This window comes from Dreissena polymorpha, unplaced genomic scaffold, assembly GCF_020536995.1.
Source record: "Dreissena polymorpha isolate Duluth1 unplaced genomic scaffold, UMN_Dpol_1.0 chrUn045, whole genome shotgun sequence".
In the NCBI taxonomy this organism is placed as follows: domain Eukaryota; kingdom Metazoa; phylum Mollusca; class Bivalvia; order Myida; family Dreissenidae; genus Dreissena; species Dreissena polymorpha.
In genome coordinates, this window is record NW_026273359.1 from 158,814 (window position 1) to 183,187 (window position 24,374).

Genomic DNA, 24,374 nt, shown 5'->3' on the forward strand with positions numbered 1-24,374 from the left:
AATTCACTTATTATATTTAGAAATCAGAAACGTCAGAAATTAATAATTTAAAATGACCATAAATACTTATTAAAAAAATGCATATAAGTATAGATCACTGACCATTCATTTAAAGGGTATTATGCAAACGTACTTTAAGTATCGTGTTGAACCAAACTATAAAGGATATGAAACCTTTTAGGCTAAACAATGTATTAGTAGTTTTCGTATCGTTGTACTTTTCGAAGGGTCATGATTTTAGTAAATAAGAAATGGCTGTGTTTGTAAAAGCAGGTTTAATAGCTTAAACCAACTCCTTCAAACAGAAGCTTGTTGGAAATTAGAACAATTTGACACAGGCGTACATTTTAAACCTAAAATATGTAGCTGGCTAACTGGTAAAACTGTGTTAATACCTTGCAATGTAAAACTTTTATCAACTCGTCGATTACGTTTACCAATCTTCTATTTGACATGAGTGGAATGATGTTTGGAAGGAAAGATAAAGGCAATGTACAAACAAACTTTTCAAAATACAAAATAATATATTTTGCTTAAAAGCAATATCAGCAACAACAAATTTGAAACATGACATATAAGCGAAATAAACAGAATGTTGAATGGTTTAAAAAAGCAAAGAAAACAAAGAAACAAACACACTCAACTGAAATACACACTAGCATGTTTTATAAACATTATTTAGCTAAATGTCGGTCTTGGTCATCTTTTAAAGGAAGCAAACATTCAATTTGGGAATCATTCATGCATTGAAAGATTACTTTAACCGGCAGCTCTACTACGTGTGTCACAAGCCAGAATATTAACTTTGGTTTAAGAAAATACAACATTGATGTCACATTATACATTCGTACCGACTGTTCAAACTTGTTCAATATTGTCAATTGATTGCTTTATGAATATAATGATTGTACGAGTATCCCTTTAGTGCATGTTATGTTTTAACAATTATGTTACAATATCTTTTATATAAAAAAGTGAAACTCCAGCTGCTGGAGCAGTATTGAATTCGTATTATATATAGAATTAGTTGGTCCTAAGTAATATCACAATACTATTTTAACGAAATGTACCTCTTAAGGACAATTTCAAATGCAAAATGATGGATACCAAACGTGCGTAGGAATTTGTAAACAAAATATCAATTAACACTACCATATACATACCGGCATGCTTCATTAATATAGGACTACAAATGAATATTGCAATATGACGTTCGATTATATTAATTAAACATGCCAAACTATTTGTTTAAATAACATATTGCCACTTTTTAACAAAATGTGCTTATAAAACACAAACATATTTCTGTATCATTATCTTCATTTGAAGATTGCTCGTATATTTGTATAATGTAATTCGTTTACATGATGTAAATTAATCGACATAAATAACCGAGTTTTAAAACAATGACTTTTTCGTGAACAAGAACATTTGTGGATTTCGAATTAAAAACAGTACTTTGGACATGCTGTATTAAGTTAATTGATCGATCGACTCCCGAAATCATATCGTATAAATGTCCAACGAATGATAATTATTTTACCGTTGTGTTTTAAATTGCTGAAGATCAGTCGCTTTCTAGAGTAAGGTTTTTTCCAAGGATAATACCTTTTGGTGTTTTATGTCAATAGTTGTTTTTGAAATTTTGTATCATAATTTATGTTTTTAAATAGTCACGTGTATGTATATGAGATTATATTTCTGAGGTTGAAATATATTTTCTGTGTTCTGACATCAATCGAACGTAATTTACATAATATTAATAATTGTACACATAATGGATCGTTGATACTTTCTTATATTGCGGTTCCTTTGAATACTCAACACACATTTTTAAATAGAGAAGTTTTTCCCCGAAGAAATTTGTTGGGAACGACATCTAAAATTCACGAAAAAAAAACGAATAGCATGTATATTATAATAACATGCATCCCTACACTTCCATATAGTGTAACATATAGTCATTCCATTTTGAATTAACACAGATACACTCTATTAGATTTTATAAAACGCAATAGGTACGTGTATGCGCAGATTCGTAGAATCCTATATTGTCGGTGTCGTAGATATTGGTTTTATAGACGGCACAATGCGAAACATCATTGAATTTTATACACCGATTGGATCCGCAAAATGAATATTCCGATAATGTATTATTGTGCAGGTGCGGTATGTAATATATTTATAGAATTAATGCTCACTTCATATTACTTCAGTAAGTTTTTTTTAAGTCCAATAAGTTTTTTTTTCAGAAAATGTTTAACATGGACCAGCTTTCACGTCGCGATTGAAAATGTCTGATGTGTATAGATTAGTCTAACAACATATTGTCGATTCATCATCTTGTTTGCGTACGTACTTTTTGCATAAGGATTATTTCCATAAAACATCACTTTATGTGTGAGTTATTTTTGCAATCGCTTTAGTTATTTTTTAAACCTGGACACCACAAGCGGTGGTTTCGTTATATTTGTACGCCTGCAAAGCCTTTTTTAGGAAGTTCGCCACCGAATTCCGTACTTTCCTCCTCACGCCATTGCATTCGCCGGGTGACGTCAAGGTGGATTTTTTCTATGGGATGCCGCTCTCTCGGTTTGTCTTTGTCGGCGGCGATTGAACTGATGTACTGAAATAATTGTAAACCCAGTAAAATGTAAATGAGAAGATATAATTTCTTTCCAATATATAATAGAAAAAGACACACACAGACAATAAGCTGTCAGATACGCTAGTACGTAAACATAACAATCAAACATGCATATATGATATTCACAAATTCGAAATCTCATAGTGTTAAATTGTATTGTTATTTGTATAAAAATTGTTATTCTAATCATTTGTTGTACTTTAAAGAAAGGTGCTGTAAATTTTAAACTGTGTTTTTTATGTTTTTTCTCTAGTAATGCTTGATATGATGTTTCCAAATCCTCTGTCACAAAGAAACAGTGAAAATAAGTTTAATACAAATGCATTTTATATTGCAGTTTCCACATCAAGATAAAACATAACTGTAAAGTTGAAAAGGGAAATAAAACCTAAAAAGCACTTTCAAGGTGTCGTATAGCAAATTGATATCAGATCAACTCTGCCATTAACGAACCACAACAAACAAGCAATTGCACATGAACGTTCTTTATCAAGCGCACTCGATTCAGCATTTTTTTACGATGTTCACAACATTAAATACCACCTTTTTGAAGACTGAAAATAAAAACAAACGAAATACAGTCAAACCATCAATTATTCCTATCATATTTGGGACACTGAATACCCTTAAAGTGACATTTCAAGACAGGTCGAAAGATTTCAAATAATAAGTTATTACACGTACACTAGATCATAGTATCCTACATGACTTCCTTGGACATGTATCATCCGACCCGTCCTCCAGGACGTCATCACTGCCTTTACCAATCTCTGCATTCTCATTGCCATCACTCAAAGGAAGCGCCTATTGCAAATAAAATACAATAATAGTTGTACATATAGTCTGTTTTCATCAATCAAAATATGCACAAGACTGTTAGGTTAGCAAGGTTTTATTTTGAAACTGGTTTGTTTCTGACTAATTAATTTAGATGGGCCCGTAACATGTTCTTAATTGATACGAATGATAAGTTACAATAAACACTGATAAGTAAAGATAATACAGTGGATATTAACCACCTTTTTAATGATGTATGGAACATGTAATTTAACTTTTGTTACAAGTCCGTAATAAGACTCTCAATAATTGGAATGTTTGTGTTTGTTTAGCTTGTCTGCAGAGTTCAATAACATTCAGATCAGTACTATCATAACTATTCAAACTGTGCATGTGTAAGCCAGTTTACCAGCCTTTTGTGCACATACCAGTAACTGAGAACTGCCAATTTAGGATGAATGTCCATAAGGGCAATAACATGACAAATCTCACAAAAAATAACTTTTGCAATCCTCTGATTAATAGGCCATCCAATGAACCAACTGCGCTAGACAGCCAGATTTTAGGCTATCACTTAAGACAATATCAATCTTTTGTATAAAGATCACTCAGTCGAGGAGTTATTAAATAAGATTTGAGTAGAATAGAACGCAAAATACATTAAACTTAAATGTATTTAAGATTCAATTACAAACTGAGATGATTAATATTCTGTGAAGCCCGTTCAACCGACAAAACCAACAAAACCAGCATAATAGCTCATGAGAAATACGTCATGCTTCAAACGAATCCCGAAGCTAATCTGGTTTCGCCCGTAAATGTTTGAATATCGTCGCGGGTAATTCAAATGGAACATTTGGTCTTACAAAAAATTAAAACGATTTTTTTTGGCGTTAACTCTGTTACCATTCAATATCTAGCATTGACATTTTGGCTGGTGCTTTAAGGAACACTGCTGTTTTATAAGATATCTTTATTTTACAAAATAATTTACGAAATACTCGTGGACGTTGAGTGTCTATGGGACTTTAACAATAAAATAAGCGGCAAAAATTGCAAATTTTTAAAAATCAGTAAAGTTGCTAACAAATATTTCATAGCATGAAAAACTATCGATCTTTTGGTACTAAGGAACGGTCTAAACACATTTGGAAAATAATTTAGTAACCCTTAATTTTTCCAATATTTGAGGATTTTGTATATGATTATTCTTTAAACACGAAATGACAGTGAACAGTCATATGAATATTAATGTGAGATGCCTTCTATCATATGCTACAATCAAATTCAAGTAGCATTAAGAGTGCACAGAGCTTTGCAGTGCATTCTTGTTAGCACCTTTTAACATAGTAAAAAAACAAAAACAAAATGAATATAAATTTACAAAACCATTGTAAACAATACAAGTGCGTTTCATGAGAACTTAAGCAATATTTGAGCATTGTTCTGGTAAAACTGGGCCTTATGCATGTGCCTAAAGTGTCGTTCCGATTTTGCCAGTAAAGGATAATCAGGGACAACAATTTTCCCCTAGACTGGATTTTAGCTAAGAAGAGACTTCATTTAAACAAGTGTTCCGCGGTCGGAGACATATGCCCCTCCAAACATGGATCGGAACTAGTTACCCCAATTTCAAGAGGGGTCATCTACATCCAAGGTCAATGCGCATGTGAATTATCAAGCCAATCGGCCGATTCGTTTATGACTTATTGATTGGAAACAATGTTCACACTAATTGTGACAATACTCTAGACATTTGACCTAGTGACGCCAATTTTGATAGGGGTTATCTGCTGCTCAAGGCCAATGCGCATTGGAAGTATCAAGCCAATCGGTCTATTTGTTGACGAGTAATAGATCAGAAACGCTTTTCCCACTTGTGCCAATGAAGATGATCTTTGACCTAAAGGCCCCAATTTCAACAGGGGTCATCTACTGTCCATGGCCAATGCACATGTGAAGTATCAAGCCAATCGGTCAATTCGTTGGCAAGTTATTGATCGGAAACCACTTAGTGTGATAGTGACCTTGACCTTTGACGTAGTGACCTCAATTTCAGTATATGTCATATACTGTCCAAGCCCAATGCACATGTGAAGTATCAAGCCAATCGGTCTTCTCGTTGAAGATCGGAAATGATTTTCACACTTCGTGTGATAGCGACCTTGACATTTGACCTTGCCAACACAATTTCAATAGGGGTCATCTACTGTCCAAGGCCAAAGCACATGTGAAGTATTATTAAGCCAATCGGTAAATTCATTGACGAGTTATTGATCGAAACAATTTCCACACTTAGTGTGATAGTGACTTTGATCTTTTTTCTTGTGACCCCAATATTAATAGGGGTCATCTACTGTCCAAGGTCAATGCACATGTTACGTATCAAACAAATTGGTCAATTCGTTGACGAGTTATTGATTGCAAACTAACTGGTCTTCCGACATTCTGACTGGTCTACCGACAGTATACCGACAGTCTACCGAACGTCTACCGTCAAACAGCCAGCAAAACAATATACCCCTTCTTCTTCGAAGAGGGCATAAGAAAAATATCCATAAAAGTAAAACCTAATTGCACAGGCTTATCTGGGACGACACTATAGAAACATGCATTAAACCAAATTTTGCCAAAATAATGCAACAATTGATACTTCCATTAAAAAATAAATCAAGTGCAGCACACCAATGAGAACAATCTTTATAGCTGACCTTCGGTGCAGACTAAGACTTAGAACACACAAAAAATAAAAAATAAAAAAATAAATAGTTCATCATATTCTTTACAAGCGATTGCAAGCAACACTATTTTTTAAAGAAACTTTTTCTCTAGAATTTGTGAATTTACAATGTGACTTAATGTTGTGTTGTAATTTGTTTTTCAGTTTCTGTCTACTTGCTGTGATTGTCTATTCATTTTTCAATAAGTCATTCAAATATGTTGTTTTGCATGTCTTTAATTTAAGCAAATCTATTCAATATTTAATCTCATTTTATTTTAAGGGAATTCAGCCAGACTAATAGTAATGACATTTGTTAGTGTCAGTTGAATATTGATGTTCATCCATAATTAAGAAGGGAAACCAACATAATTGAAGATGTTCATTGTTTGCAAAATAAAATTTCCTCTTTCGATTCTTTCTTAAAAACCACACGATTTGTTTACTTTAACAATTGTTATATTTTATATAATGTTATCTTTTGTAGATAGTTCGTTATTTAATCTTAACTCATTTCAAATCTCATGTAATATCAATTAGTGTACTTACTATGTGCTTATGTTATAAAATGATAATTTAATTTAATCCAAACTTATTTCATATCCCACACTATGCTATAATTATATCAACTTATATCATCCCAATGTAAATTCACATGCTTTGATATATTTTATATGTCATGCAATTTCATCATATATCTTATTCCGTCTTACCTCTGCGCTCATACCGGTCTCCATTTCTCCGGAATCATCATTGAAATCATCACTGGAATGGCAGGAGAAACATTAAGTGTTATTTTCAATAAAGAATTTCAGACATTAAAGGTACACTCTACTCATGCTTAGGGCAGACAAAAGAATTCTTTATACTATTGTTGACCTGAAATATCAAGGTTATTTTCTACTCTTGCACAGCAAAGACATATATGATACATTTTTGTCTTTCTGAGGTAAGATATAAAGGTCACACTCTACTCTCAATCAGAGTTGACAAACAGTCACACCATACTCTAACTCAGAGCAGACATAACGGTCACACTCTACTCTCACTCAGGCCAGACATTTAGTTCACATTCTACGCTTACACAGGCAAGACATAAATATCGAACTCTACTCTTGCTTACAATTATACTCTTCTAAGTTACACTCTACTTTCACCTCGGTCAGATAGAACATTTACCCCCAAATATGATAAAGAAAGTTACACTTTATTGTACTTACACTCTACCCGCATCCTGGAAATTATTCTCTTGCAGTTCCTGTTCGGGGTTGTTGCCTGCCTTTCTCTCCTTCTTGCCCACTAAAATAAGAGGAACTAACAGCTTTGTGAATGCGTATAGGAATCCATTTTGAATTCTTTGGTACGCTGCTTTTTCCTATTCCTATATTTTTCCAAATACTGCCACATACAGCTCATGTCTAAAGCTTTGAGAAACATATCCAGTGAAATAGGAAAATGCTATGCCTTGGACATGTTTGCTTCAACTCTGATGCTCCTCAATGCAAATCGTGTGAAATTCTTTTAATATTAAACATATATTTGTACACAGATTTAATCGAAATGAAAAGACCATGCTTTAAATCCTTGATTACAACTGCTATTGTTAAGACTCAGACAGTCCGTTGATTAGCAAATTAAAACTTAATGTCACAAAAACTGGTTTACTTTCATTTTGACGCTTTCAAGCAGCGCCGCTGTTATCCTTAAAGTCTGTCCCTATACAGGAATTAACTGAATGATTGCACTTCCATTGGCCCAAGGGCAATGTACATTTTTAAATTTTATATCATCCAGCTAAGAAAGGTTGCAAAATATGTATGTCAATATTTGTTGATATGTTAACAAACACATTCATTAACACATATATTTTAGCAAACAAAAACAACTGAAATAAACCGAACCATGTTTTAATTTGTATTTTTAAGCAATGTTTAGAAACAATTTACAACTGTTTTTTTCTGGCGATCACCTACCAATAATTCAATGCTTGATAGTTTTCTTGGCTACTAAGAGGAAAACAACAACATAAATCAATCAAAATTGGCGAACTTTGATCAAACAAGACTGATAGAAAACTTTCAAAAGATATGTCTAAACGACAATTAAATTTTTTTTTGCATTAAGGAAAGTATTCTTTGGGAAATTACTGACCCTCCAATATTATAACAAGGAACAACAGGAGGATATACGCTTAAGTTTACATGTTCACCTCAGAAGCAAAGTGAAAATGGCTAAATGCAACCAGCATACAACGCACAGGCTGTTGAGATTGTATGCTGTTTGCTGCTCATCAGTATCTGGTGGTTGAAAATTAAGCCTTTAAAGCTCGTATCTAGTAAGGAGGTCTGTAACTTAAATTGATATTCATAGGAACTACAAAGTTGTCAAAGTTCGATTATATGTGGTAAAGGAATAACCCCTAGTACACTTACATCGGCAGGTACCACCTCTATTCCGGTACAGGATGATAAATACCACAACGATTAACACTACCGGGAAACCCACAATCAGAGCGATATACCGCAGATCGAATCCTGCCGCATTGTCCACTGGCACAGACTCTGAAATGAAATTACAGGGAAATTCGTGAAACAAACTATAATGTATCTTTTTTCAAGATTACAACTTTTTCTGAACAGTCTGAAAGTTTTAACTATTACTATTGTTTTCATCCCTAGATAAACGGTGACTTGTTTTGGTTAACATGAAAAAACATGAAATTATTAAGAAAAGGTTTTTGGGTACTCTTTGTGAAAAAAGTGACATGAACAGCTAATTCAGATAAAAGAAGGAAAAAACACAACCTTGCAATATTGGAAAAAAATGAAAATTACCATAATTAACCAGACAGTAGCGCATGCCCACAACATAGTCCGCATACACAGCAACTCTGAGTCTCTTCGCAAGTGCATTTACGCTACAGTACAGTGCACACGACATACATTCATTTATCTCTTGCGCTAATCATCACCGCTCAATAACAAATCACTCAAAACACAATATGAAATCCGCTTCGAACTACTTTCCACATCCACTTCTACTTTCCTTTTGCTTTCACGAGGATGCCCCTTTCAGTTTCACTTTACTGGCGAAATCCGCAATTACATGACTTTGCTCACATACGCACAAAGCAACAATTAACAAAGCAACATATCACATACATAGAATAAATACAGAAATAACAACGTACTAAATCACTTGGCTTATATCTAAAAAATCAGTGCCATCAAATGCCCCTCATACGCGCTATTCGCTATGTCGACAACAGCCCTTTCAACATAGTAGTACATAGCCCTACAGCGACAACATCAAGCGCGCGCCAAATATGGCCGATTGAGGAAAGACACAATGAATTTCTCGCAAGTTAGCAGTCAGAATAGCTTTGTATCAATGTATAATGCACACCAACTTGTTAAATGACCATTTACCACGTGAATACAACTGCACGGAGTATTTGGTACGTAGACACAAACATGTGAAACTTTCAAAAAGTCGTTAGTCGAGCCCACGATGTTCCAACGACTTTTTTTCAAAAAATCAAAACTTAACGAAAGCCCAGTAAATTCTCTCGTCTGATCGAGTGTGATTTGATTTGATTTTATTCGAGTTTCAACTTCGTTTAATCATCTTCATTGCGTACAATACCTAAGGATTATTGAGAGTCCTTCCCTTGGCTTTAACCAGTTCATGCCAGGTGTCCTGTCTACTTTGAACAGTTGATGTCAGTGGATTAAGCTAGGCAAGCTTGCGTAGCTACTCAAACAGCGTAATTCAGTTCTGTGAACACTTCAATCCTTACCTTGATGGCTCTTTTACACCAGGAAGTGATAAGACTGGAAGAACCTTGTTAGCGCCGCGTACGACAAAAGGGCTCCAGAACTCCTGTATGTCCATGGGAAGGTCACCATCCCATCCTTGCTGTCTCATGAAGTCGGATTGCCAGTGAGCTTTGTTTGGAGTATAAAATTCAAATTAAAAAAAATGCTTGTAAATAAAAGCTTAGGCCTTTGCAAACAGTTTGGATCCAGATTAGACGCCACAGAATGTGCCGTCTCATCAGGATCCAAATTGTTTGCTATTCTGATAGTATTCTTTGAAAAAAACACGAAGAAAATGCTAATTTTAGAAATTCTGCAGAGGAAATTTTAGCAGACGACAAATTTCCCAGCATGCAAAGGCTCAAATGGGCCTTGCTCTGGGTAAATGGGACTTCATTTATGTGCCTAAAGTGTTGTCTGAGACAGATCAGCCTGTGCAATCAGCACAGGCTAATCACGAACAACACTTCACTTTTATGGAGATTTTTTTATGTAAAGAAAGTCTCTTTTAACCCTTTAACACACAGATATGTAATTTGACACATTTGAAGTCCCTTACAAAGTTACATTTAATTAAAGACCTTTTTGACTAGATTCAACTGGATTCAAGTTTTTAAGGCTTCTTTTCCAACCCTTAGATACTGATGAGCAGCAAACAGCATAAAACCTGAACAATAAAGGTGATGATTGTGATAGTGGTGAAGACATTAAAATGATCATGATGATTGTAATAGTGGTGTTTTTGATGAAGAGTAGGAATATAATGATCAGGATACTGCTGCTGTAATGGCGATGGTGGTATGGTGATGATGATGATGATGATGATGATGATGATGATGATGATGAGGTGATGATGATGCTGATGATGAAGATGATGATGATGATGATGATGATGATGATGATGATGATGATGATGATGATGATGATGATGATATGGTGATGATGATGATAATGATGATGTTATGGTGATGATAATGATGATGATGATAGTGATGATGTTATGGTGATGATGATGATGATGTTATGGTGATGATGATGATGATGAGGAGGAGGAGGAGGAGGAGGAGTATGAATTTTCCTTAATGATATAAATTAGATGCTAAAACGGTTTAAATATCGGTGACACCTTTGACTAAGCCATCATGGTTAATTAGGTGCTTTCTTTGACAGGGTTCGACGTCAAGACGATTGCCACGCTTGATTTCGACTCTGCTACGAGTAACACGATCACCGTCACGTGCACTGACGCTATCAACACTGTGACGTCATCAAGGACCATCAATATATCCGATGACGAAAGCATAGTAAAAATCAATAACTGAAAAACGATTTAAGCATTTGTTAAAACGTGTTTTCGAATAAGTTAATGTTTATTGTTTAGTACATACTGTTTACATCAAGGTAAACATTTAAAGTATAAAACTATTGACAAAATACATATGTTTGGAACGTCGTAACTTTTCCTAATATACATTCTAGCACTCATTCTGTTGTAATTGGTATTCCACCGTGCGAAAAAGTTGGAATAGATTGCTTTTTCCCTGTACGTCGGTCGGTAGTCGGAAAGAAATCGTTATCTCCGAAATCCTCCGTAAGATAGATCTCGTTAATCGGGATACACCGGCAATTTCCGGAACCCTCCGTAAGATAAATTGATGCAGTAAATCGTCTGATGATTCAGAGTGGGTCGTCGGTCCCTGGACATTTCTTTTCCCTACGAGAACGCTCGGACTTACGACCATCGCAATTGGTATGCTGGTTACATATGACGCCCTTAACTTTTGAGGCCGAAACGTCAAATGTAAATGTCACAGAAGCTTGGAAGATGAAATTCGTATCTGACGATATCGATATTGTTATCAAGATATCGCAGGTTATTAAAAACCTGTCAAGAATTTATTATTTGGTTGAACGTCGCGGTCCTGCATATTTTACGAACGTTACTCTTCTGTTTTTGCTATTGCTTAAAACAGGTAATGAAGTTTCCAGATTTATAAAAGGATAACATTTAACTTACACATTGTTTTAGAAATCGGTTTTTTACCGGACTACCCGCTACGCTGTCACCGGCGCGTGCTGATAGATTGCAGACGACGACGTCACTTCGCACGTTCAGCGTCACGGACGCCAACGACCAGAGTATCATCACTTGCTCACTCGATACAGGTAAGTAATTTTTGGGATTTCTATATTAAAAAAGGTGTGAATGTAATCGTAAATTCTGGAAATATCAAACTATAGGTTTTGCATGTAAATGTGTATGATTATACAATTATTTTTATACACCCATCAAGTACACAAAAAATGAAAACGGCCCACGGTATGTTAAGTTTTTTTTTTAACATGTACACTTCTACTAGAAGCTTTTGCTATCGAGACCAAACATATAAATACCAGTGCAAATAAAAAGAGAGATAAAACCCTTTGATAGTAAGACAACTTTAAATTTGTAGGTATCGTTTTTTGTTCAACTTATGATTGAAATAAGTGCAACTATTAACTTTTCTTATTTCTCGTGAATTAAAATTGATCATCTACCGAAGCCAATTTACATCCTCTATGTGAGAATGCCGTGGTGTTATAGATATGGTGTCCGCCTAGCGACAAGGATTTCATAAGTGCAATCCCCACTGTGGGAGCGTTCTTTATATTTCCCAAAATACACCAAGTACTGGATCTAACCAGGAAATTGACTCGATAGAGTTTGAATAACCTTTAGGCTCTCGATGCATTCGAGCAACAATAAATATGTGTAAAGGTTTATAGGTATCGTCTCATTACGCCACAGGCGCCACAGGCGCCACAGGACATCTTCTTCAACCTGGTTCCAGGCACGGCGCCGACATTTGCCATTTGGGTGAAAGCCGGCGTGACGATGGACGCGGCGACGTCACCTATCTTCGTTAACGTTCAGTGCGTTGATGACAGATCGCTGGCGAATATCATTACCGAAACGTTCACGGTTCCCTTATTTGATAAGGTAACGTTCAAACCATATTATTTTTCGGAATTATTTTCGTGCTTTTTTTGGTTTTACAAATGTTTTTTCCTTAGACACGTTAAAGTACTGTGAAGTCCATATTATTCGGTCTACTCTAATTTTCGTGCGTTCTCAATCACACAGTTAACAATCCAAGGAACGTTTACTGTTACCTTACTTGAGAAGGTGCTGTGAAATCATTTGTATTCGTGGCCATGATATTTTGTGGCTTAAACAATACATTTTCGTATGCATGTCAATATGTGGATTTCCAATTTAGGAAGAAATGCTTAATTTGTGTCGGTCATTTTCCGAAGTGTTTGTTTTAAATTCGTGGATCGGTCAACCCAAACAATCAACGAATATTAGTGTCTCACAAATTATAATCATTGTACTTCATTTGTTTCGTAAGATTTTAGTCCTAACAAAAAATATTGTCCATCCGAATCTGTGACATCTTCATATTCGTTATATTGTGATATTGTTTTTAACATGCATAATATTATAAACAAAACATGTATACATCATTGATTTTTATCATATGTATTTTCATTTTTCCCCCAAATATTTGATTGTTAGCATATCCTTGATTTTTTTTAAGCAGACAATGTTGCACATTCAAGCTGTGTTTGTTCTTATTGGCAATATTGTGCACAAACATTTTAACACCTGTTTCTTTAGGAAACATGAATTTTCGTGTATACACATTCAAACCGATTAAAGCCTAATTGGATATTAATATAGATTTTCTTTCTGAAAAAAATGTAAAACTTGCTGTTCGCTTTAATTTTTGTCAAATTGACTTCCACAAATAGTAACTAACTTGAATGGCAAATAAATCGAACACAATAATCATATAGCAATTCATTTCAAAATAGTCCTAATTTTTCATTAATTTTGATTTTATGTAGAACGATTAACATTCATCTATATAATTTCATATTGCACGGGGTAAACTAATAAAATACAGGCATTCACTGAAACAAAAAAATCATGGTATTTTATATTCAGCCTCCGACGTTCGTTTCAGGAATTCCCGACACATCTCCGTCTATTTCCGACTCGACCGTCGCCGCGACGTCACTCTGTGTATTCACCGTCACCGACCCCGACACAACGTGCAGTATAACGTTTCCGGTGACGTCAGTGTATGAGATCAGACCCGTGGCGTCACCACCGGCAGATTCTCAAAAGCCGGCTACGGCGTCTTTGAATAACGGATTGACTTTTCGCAATTAGCCTTAAATGTTTAAAGCATCCGATCTTACTCAAGCTATAAGATCGTCAGTCACCATGTGAAGTTGGTCGAGTGTTACATCCGCCTTCCTACCTCAAGAGTTCTAGGTTACGCTTTGATGTAAAAGTGTGACATCGTGAACAAGATCCTTAAAGACGGGGATCCAGACATAAGCCCCCCAGGACAAATCCCCCCCCCCAATAAAATGAACATTTGGACAAGTACCCCCAGTAGAAATGACAGGTAGGATATAAGCCCCCAGGACAAAACTGGGGGCTTATATCCTACAATCTTAAAGACCACACCCTTTTGAGGAATTTTGAAAAAAAATAATAATAGGATATTTTTTTACCTTTACATATGTTATATTCTAGAGTTCCAAGTGTGGATCAGTAACACCGTTACTCAGGCGTCTATAGACTTCAATGACCAGGCGGTTCCGTTGCCGTTGACGATCACGTGTACTGACGGGAACACCGCCATCACGGGAACGTTCAACGTCAACATTGTCGACGAGGTTTGTATTTTAGATTCACGCTCTGAAAGAAATGGAGCTTAATGCATTTGCGTAAAGTGCCGTCCCATAATGAGCAGGGCGCTACTTAGGGACGTCCCATAATGAGCAGGGCGCTACTTAGGGACGTCCCATAATAAGCAGGGCGCTACTTAGGGACGTCCCATAATGAGCAGGGCGCTACTTAGGGACGTCCCATAATGAGCAGTGCGCTACTTAGGGACGTCCCATAATGAGCAGGGCGCTACTTAGGGACGTCCCATAATGAGCAGGGCGCTACTTAGGGACGTCCCATAATGAGCAGGGCGCTACTTAGGGACGTCCCATAATGAGCAGTGCGCTACTTAGGGACGTCCCATAATGAGCAGGGCGCTACTTAGGGACGTCCCATAATGAGCAGTGCGCTACTTAGGGACGTCCCATAATGAGCAGGGCGCTACTTAGGGACGTCCCATAATGAGCAGGGCGCTACTTAGGGACGTCCCATAATGAGCAGGACGCTACTTAGGGACGTCCCATAATGAGCAGGACGCTACTTAGGGACGTACCATAATGAGCAGGACGCTACTTAGGGACGTACCATAATGAGCAGGGCGCTACTTAGGGACGTCCCATAATGAGCAGGACGCTACTTAGGGACGTCCCATAATGAGCAGGACGCTACTTAGGGACGACTCTTTCCGTTTTTTTTTGTTTTTTTTCGTTGGAAGAATTTCTATTTTTCGCGAAAATCTATATTATGCGGAAAGTGTCGTCCCTGATTAGCCTGTCAACGAGGTTTCCCGGGTTTTACACACGGGCTGGACAGAATGTATACACACCGTTATTTACTTAATTATTGCGAATATCTCAAGTTGTTGAAATACATTTTCAAAAATATTTAGTGCATAAAATACAGTTTTGTTGCAGTTTGTGTCGATATCTTAAGATTTAGGAATAAATCTTTGAAAACGTCTGCAATCGGTGACAAAATTCCACGTTTCGTGAAGAATAGCCATTTAGATACATGCAGTAGACACCGATTTTTGTCCCAGAACACAGCCTTATTAAATAAAGTAATTCTGATGTATTTCACATTGCTATACGCACAATATAAAACTGTCTTTTATGCACTAGTTAAAATCCTTTATAAAAATTATTTTGCAAAGTTATTGGAGAAAAAGCACATCTTACCGGTGTGTAAATCAATTTACGTTTACTTGGGAACCCCACAAAGTCACGTGATTCTGCTTTAGCAGAACGAGACTCGTTGAAATCTACAAATAGCGCTTCTTATTTCATGTTTTTGTTTATCCTATGCAAAAGTTAAGATTTTTTTTAATCATTCGTGGTAAACCAGCCCATATCGTTAATTTATTTAAACGCCGGCTGTGACGGGTTCAGTAACTGCCTCAAAGTGATTGTGGCGCCGAAATTTGCTGCCACATTTTTAAAAATAGTTCATTTTGCACAGTCTTTTTTCCCAAATGTTTCTAAACAAAATTAAGAAATTAAGAATATAAGCTCAAATAAAAATATGTTTTTAAAATGACCTTTACAGTGGCCTTTTCACAGATTTTGGCATATTTTGAAGTTTGTCATTAAATGTTTTATATTGATAAATGTAAACATTTGATCTTAAAAGCTCCAGTAAAAAATTCAGAATAAAATTTAAAAAAAGGTAAAAAAAGTAGTCAGTACCAGGGCTCGAACCAGTGACCCCCCGAGTCCTGGAGTAAGTCTGAAGTAAAAAAGTACTAGCCCTCTCAGCTATTCCGCCAGGTATACACAGTGTAAGTATTTTATACCTTATATAAGTAATCTTCGTTGTTTCGTAAATTTAAACGACAACAGAACTCTCCAAATTATTCAATCGTTTCGCGTTGCAACGCTTTATAATTTTTAGGTTTTCAAATCGTCAAAAGATACATATAATGGATATTATTAGACTATGGTAAATGTTCAGTAATATTGTTACCTCACAGATATCATAACTAAAACGAAAATTTGCGAATCTGAAACAACTTTATTGAATTTTGTCAATTTACCGAACCGTGAAAAGATCCCTTTAAATCGTAATCAATACGATATTAATTGGAAAATAGTTGAAAACAAATCAGACGTAGTCATTGTTATAGTCTATAAACACAGCGTTTACTTGGTAGTTTCCGCCTAGAGTATATATATTTCCCACGGAAAGTTATCTGCCTACCGAAAAATGTACCCGTAGACATGTTAACGGTTATAATAACATATTTGAATAAAGATGCATTGACTGAAAATGTAAAATACGGAGCCCTTTCTCGTACAAACATCTCTCAAGCGTTTTTGTTCAAAATGTTGTTCTCTCACTATATATTCAATTGAAAAAAGGCTCTTTATATATTGTTTATAAATTTATCTTTCTCTTAATAACTGTTATTAATTTATCGACACCTGCTATTTGCACTTTTTCTTCTCTTGGCGACTTTAGCCGCCGGTGATATCAGCACTTGCGGCGAGCGGGACGGCTATCAACGACCGTGTGCAGACGGCCGCCGCAACCCTCCACACATTCAGTGTGACCGACAGCGATGGCACCGTAACGCGCTCCGTGAGAGCGCCGCAAAACGCCCGTTTTGAAGTGGTAGCCGCCACTAGCCCAGGTTGTCTGTCGTCATTTTTTAATGTTGCAAAAGTGGATATATATAAACATAAATAAATTATATATTTAATGTAAAACACATTTGAAATGAATTACAATTCAATACCGCATTGTCTCGTGTGATGATTATATGTTTATATAACGGAGTAATTTTCTCGTTTGACCAAGAAATAATCCAATTGTCTTCAACTTTTTATGAGCCGCGATCTAAGAAGGCTGATGCATGCCTGTTTAAAAATATATTTTAAGCGGGAAATTATGTGGCTGATTAACCTATGAGGACTGCACAGGCTAATCAGGAAAGACAATGTACGCGTTAATCAGCCACGACATGTTTCGCTTAAAATGAATGTTTGAAAAATACCATAAAAACCCCATTTAACAGAGCGCGGGTTATGTTTCTTCACGTATCTGTCTAAAATATACCATTTCACGATTTACTTTCTGCTTCCGCTAGAGTAAAAATCTCATCTCCTCCAGTAATCAGTAAACAAAAACAGTCTCATAGTTACTTATTTCAGCGAGTTATTATTTAAACCGACCGATACATTATGCTTTTTTCAGAGTTCAATATCAAAGCGGGGGCGACTTTAGCGGCCGCCGATGGACCTCACGTCATAAAAGTGTTTTGTACAGATAACGTCACCACCGTCAGTTCGACGTTTACACAGCCCGCCTGTATTAATACGGTAGGCGCTTTCAGTTACCCCCTCCCCCACCCCCGCAAACGAAGTTTGCGAGGGGTGACCGTTCAAGTCACTCTGTCGTTCGGGTTGATTGGGCTTTTGGGGTTTCGTCCGGGTATTCTGGCCTCCAACCACAACATAAGACCACATCAGGATTCAAAAAATGTTTACGTAAACACTCAATAGCTGGAAATTGCAGCTATAATTCAAAAGTCGTACCAACTTGCGTGAATCAAGTAAGTACTGTGGAAAGAAATGCCGGTACTCACTCATGGTCAACACAGGGTCCACATAGGGTCCACACAGGATCCACATAGGGTCCACTCGGGGTCAACAGGGTTCACTCAGGGTCCACACAGGGTCCACTCAGCTTTATTTATCTACCTATACAAAACAAAATAGTTATTTAGGAGCATACCTTTTTGTTTCTTAGGTATCGTTTGGCCCAAACTTTCTTTGGGAGCATTATACTTTTTATCTGCACCTTTAAATTAACATTGCATATTTAATTAAGCTAAATCATGTCATTAAACAGAACACTTGACTCGGTGACAAGAAACTTATAGCCCAACTCGTGACTATAATTTTTTATCTGATCATACATGTTGATGTTGCCATAAATATACTGGTATCGCTGTAGCGTAATTTCTAAACATGTGTAACGGCAAATCTTAAACCTTAATAATCTACTAAATAACTAGCGCTGCTTCAATTTCAAAAGATAGTTGCAATAATCCATCACTCTATCTCTCTAGCTATTGACCCTCTGGGTAGCTGGGAGTTGTAACTTACTACACGTTTATTCATGTAAAGATGCCTCCCAGAATCCTGGCGGCACTTTAATCGGAAATATTAGCCACATTAACTATAATATTCTCGCATTAAATAAACACAACTATATTGTAAATATATCCGCACTGTGCAAACTTACATGATATGGTACGCTCGCATAATATTGATATAAATCAAAAGTTTCAAACACATCAACGGTTCATTTTTATGTGTATGTTTTTCAATGGACAAAGCAGAGTATTCAGTTTTTCAATTTGAAAATACTCTAAAGACTCTATAAACTATCTACAGAATCCGCTGAGAGATAGATCTCGTGTCTAATTGTAATATACCGACTATCTTCGGATCATCAATAGTAATAATACCATGGATCAAAATCGTTAATTCAGAACTTTGGCTTTCAGTTTGATAACGGTTTTTGTACAAAGTTTTTGTTTTGAGTATTTTTTCACAAATCATTCGCAAATTGATGTCGGTAATGGCAGGTTTTGTGTTTGTTACAATTGTTTAGGTTGATTGAACTCGATTTTATAAACATATGTGAGACATAACTTTTTTACATTAAAAATCGGTTAACAAGAAGAACTCTGAGCTGTATGTATGTACTTATAAAACCTCGGTGCATTCAAGAGAACTACTTCAAAAGATATATTTAGACAATATATTTAATTTGGAACTCACGCGCTGTGGGGTTTTCCGATTTCTGAGCGCGCGCGGGAGGTACAAACATTGTCATTAATACAGTAATGACCAGTAACATCGATATCCAATTTGCTTCCCACTCAGAAGTGGATAATAAGTTAAAGTATTTAAACGACAGTAGTGTTTCTTTTAGGAAATTTCAAAATTCAAGTCTTTTGTTGTTATTACTATTATTATTTGTAATTACACATAACAAATCTAACACTGATATACATGTATGCCAGACGTTTAATACAGGATTAAAGTCTAAATACACCGTAAAGATGTACAGCCGCCTATGCGAATGGGTCCAGTAGCTAACATCCTTAAAATACATAAAACAGACTTTGTAAGCTGTATGGTAATGAACGAACCTATACAAACGGCTTGACATATGCAATATTTTTTCTGAAAAACATTATTCATGTTCTTGTGTTTTCGGCATGATTTATAGATATAGCAAATACAAGTAATGTATGTGTAAGCTCGTTAGTGATCTGCCTTCTAATCTTAAGGTCTTAATCTTTAGCGAATATTTTTCTTTATTTAACTATATCAATAGACATATAAATATCCAACTGATATGGACAGATATATTAGTTCTAGTACAACGAATGGACTGAAGATAGTACGTTTTTTGTTGTTTGGTACTTGTCTGTATGATTTTGTCCGAAATTACCGCAGTCCGAAAATGATTATATTTTATGAAGCTCTACTTAAAAACAACCTATACCTATGGTTTAAATATATGCTCGAGAGCTATTTAATATTTAAAGTATTTTTTTGTTTACTGCATTTCTCTTTTTAAAATGCCTTACTTATCATGTCCAGATGAGATAATCAGCATTCGGTTAACTGCTTACCATAAAAAAATAAACCGCCATTTATTTAGTTTGTTACAATCATTTTCATTGGTTATTGTTATCCAATCAAACAACAATTAAATACGGACAATCCCGATTGAAAAAAAACACGTTGTTTTAATCGATTACGCCTACAAAATTTGTTGGATTGGTTTCCGTCCTATCTTACGCTGCAATACAACGATTTGAGGGATTTTACGAATTATAAATTGTTTATGCATTTTGAACAACAATTTACCGTTTTCACATTCGTAGGTTAAGTTTTATCATACGATGCGAATATGAAAGCGATATGGTTACACGAAAGACTTTTAAAAAGACAGCTTTTAATTACATAAATGGTTTAGTTTAAAGAACAACGCATTCCAATCCTAACAACATGAATATTATTTAGAACAGCATATTCGCTGTTAAAACAAATACCCCTGTTTAACGCTGTAAAGTAAGGGACCTTTAATTTCTTATCGCAAAGACATATATTGTATATTGGTACACAACTGCAATGAGAACCGACTGTCTGATGTGCGAATCATAAAAACGTCTCGTGGCAATAGAACCAATTTTTGCGTGAATTCGGTTCTGATATTCATTACATGCTTTGATATTAACCTATAATAATAAAAAAATAATAAATAAATAAATAATAATGCATTATAATGCATAATTTTGTTTAATGATAATAAATATAATAATAATAATAATAATAATAATAATGCAGTATAATGCATTATTTTGATTAATGATAATAATAATAATAACAATAATAATAATAATAATAATAATAATATTAATAATAATAATATTAATAATAATAATAATAATAATAATAATATTATTATTATTATTATTAATAATAATAATAATAATAATAATAATAATAATAATAATAATAATAATAATAAGAACAACAACATATGTCCTGTTAGGCGCTCAAAACTAAGGAACCTTTGATATCTTATCACAGCCACATCCTGTATATCGGTATCCATTGCTGTGACAACCAACTAACTGATGTGCGAGTCTCAACACCGTTCCGTGGCTAAAAGTAGTTCGATCCTAATGTCCCATACTTTATTTAAAGATTAACTTAATAAGTATAATATAATTATAATAAAAGTAATACTAAGAAGTAATAATAATCATCATAATCAATAGTAATACTACTAATAATAATAATGATAATAATAATAATAATTATAATAATAATAATAATAATCATTATTATTATTATTATTATTATTATTATTATTATTATTATTATTATTATTATTATTATTATTATTATAAATACTACGACAGCTGCTGAATATATTTTTTGTATAGCTCTATTGTACATTTTCCTTATTGTAGCTACTGGTACTTCTACTGCCACTGCTACAGTTACTACTGCTACTGCTACTGATACTGCCACTGCCACTGCCACTGCTACTGCTACTGCTACTGCTGCTGCTTCTACAACTACTTCTACAACTACTTCTACAACTGCTACTGCTTCTGCTACTGCTACTGCTACTACTACTACTACTACTACTGCTACTACTGATACTACTACTACTACTACTACTACTACTACTACTACTACTACTACTACTACTACTACTACTACTACTACTACTACAACTACTTCTACCATAAATACTACTATAACTACTACTACTACTACTACTACTACTACTACTACTACTGCTACTACTACTACTACAATTACTACCACAACCACTACCACTATCACTACCATTACCACTACCACCACCACCACCACCACCACCACCAGCACCGTAACCACCATCATCATCACCACCACCCCACTACCAAAACCACCACCACCACTACTACAGCCACAACTACTTCTACTACTACTACTACTACTTCTACTACTACTACTACCACTACTACACTACTACTACTTCTACTACTACAACTACTACTACCACTACTACTTCTACTACTACATTATTATTATTATTATTATAATTATTATTATGAGTATTATTATTAGTATTAGTATTAGTATTAGAATTATAAATACTACGACAGCTGCTAAATATATTTTGTGTATACCTATATTGTACATTTGCCTTTTTGCAACTACTGCTACTGCTACTGACACTGCTACTATTACTACTGCTACTGCTACTGCCACTGCTACTACTACTGCTACTGCTACTGCTGCTACTACTACTACTACTACTACTACTTCTACTACTACTACTACTTCTACTACTACTACTACTAATTCTACTAATTCTACTATTACGTATACTACTTCTACTAATACTACTACTACTAATGCTACTACTACTAATACTACTACTACCACTACTACTACTGAAACTACGTTTCTACATTTATAGTTAAAATATCGGTACTACACGAGCAATGACGACTACAGTAAATTAATAATACTCAGCACGCGACCAAAATTAATATAATATAAACAAACAACATATTCTTCGATGATATAAAATAGTGTGCATGCATTTTTCAACCATATCATAGGATTTTTGTTTGGACTGAAAATAGCGTGTAATATTTGCTAATATTAAAACACTCCTGTCATCAATTATAATTAATTTAACAGTATAATCTTTTAAATGGTTAAGATTATTCACTAGCTGTTCAAAGAATTCATTTAACAACTTACCATAGGCTCAAATATGATGATAAGATTGTGAAAATCCATGGCTACGGTGTGCCCCAGTAGTCACGGATAAATCCCTCGGTTGTTATCTCGAGTGCAATACTCATCAATAGGGGTGTCATACCATCGATTACGACCATTTTTTCGTAAGATATATATATTCTCGATTCAATACTGCTTTCTCTACCAGAGCACATTAAGGTCGCTTTGACAACCGTGTATTGGTCTATTTTCCTAAAAATTATAACATTGGCGAATTCCCGGGTAGTAGGACCAGGCGAAAATTTTACCCACTATGGCTTAAAAAAAATTCACTTTGAAAGTTCAAAGGGACATGTCTGTTACAACCTGAATTATAATAACAACCTGAATTGTAATAAACTTTATTACATTATTACAATTGCGTGACAACCTTAATTGTAATAACGCCCGAAAGTTTAATAAACTTTTTTCTTGGTTTAATATTGCATCTGGTCGCATTTTCAAACACAAGTTATTGCAAAATATAATGCATACATTTATATACAATGTATCTTAATAGGGCAATACAACCTATGAATGACAGAAAATGTGTTTTCATACAAACTCAATTGTAATAAAGTTATTATATTATTACAATCGCTTGTCGCCTTGAATTTTGATAACATCCAAAAGTGTTATAGACTCATTTCTTGGTTTAAAATAGCATTGTCAAACACAGATTATTGCAACATATCATGCATACATGTATATAGAATGGATCTTAATAGGGCAATACGAAATATGAATGACAAAAAGGTTGGTCTCGTACAACCTCAATTGTAATAAAGTTACTACATTATTACAATTGCTTGACAACCTGAATTGCAATAACGCCCGAAATTGTAATAAAATTATTTCTTGGTTTTAAATTGCATCTGATCGCATTTTCAAACACAAATTAATGCAAAAAATAGTGTATACATGTATTTAAAAGTGTATCTCAATAAGGTAATACGACTTATGAATGACAAAAAGGTTGGTCTCATGCAAACTCAATTGTAATAAAGTTATTACATAATTACAATCGTTTGTCGCCCTGAATTTTGATAACACCCGAAAGTGTAATAAACTCATTTCTTGGTTCAAAAATTGCATCTGATCGCATTTTCAAGCACAGATTATTGCAAAATATAATGCATACATGTATAAAAAATGTATCTTTATTGGGCAATACGACATATGAATAACAAAAAGGTTGGTCTCAAACAACCTCAATTGTAATAAAGTTATTACATTATTACAATTGCTTGACAGCCTGAATTGTAATAACGCCCGAAAGTGTATAAACTTTTTTGGCTTAAAATTGCATCTGATTGCATTTTCAAATACAAATTATTGCAACATATAGTGTATATATGTTTATAAAAGTGTATCT

The 24,374-nt window shown here is 34.8% G+C and overlaps 1 protein-coding gene across 1 annotated transcript in view; it reads right to left on the reverse strand.

The window, feature by feature from the left end:
- Positions 1–504: 504 nt before the first annotated feature.
- LOC127863835 (uncharacterized) overlaps positions 505–24,374 on the reverse strand; it is a 68,998-nt gene continuing 45,128 nt past the window's right edge. Inside the window, exons 10-11 of the mRNA XM_052403491.1 lie at positions 3,332–3,451; positions 505–2,626 (exon numbers count right to left, since the gene is read on the reverse strand). Of these exons, the coding sequence (XP_052259451.1) occupies positions 3,338–3,451 (114 nt within the window). The 3' untranslated portion in view covers positions 505–2,626; positions 3,332–3,337. The remainder of the gene's footprint in view (positions 2,627–3,331; positions 3,452–24,374) is intronic.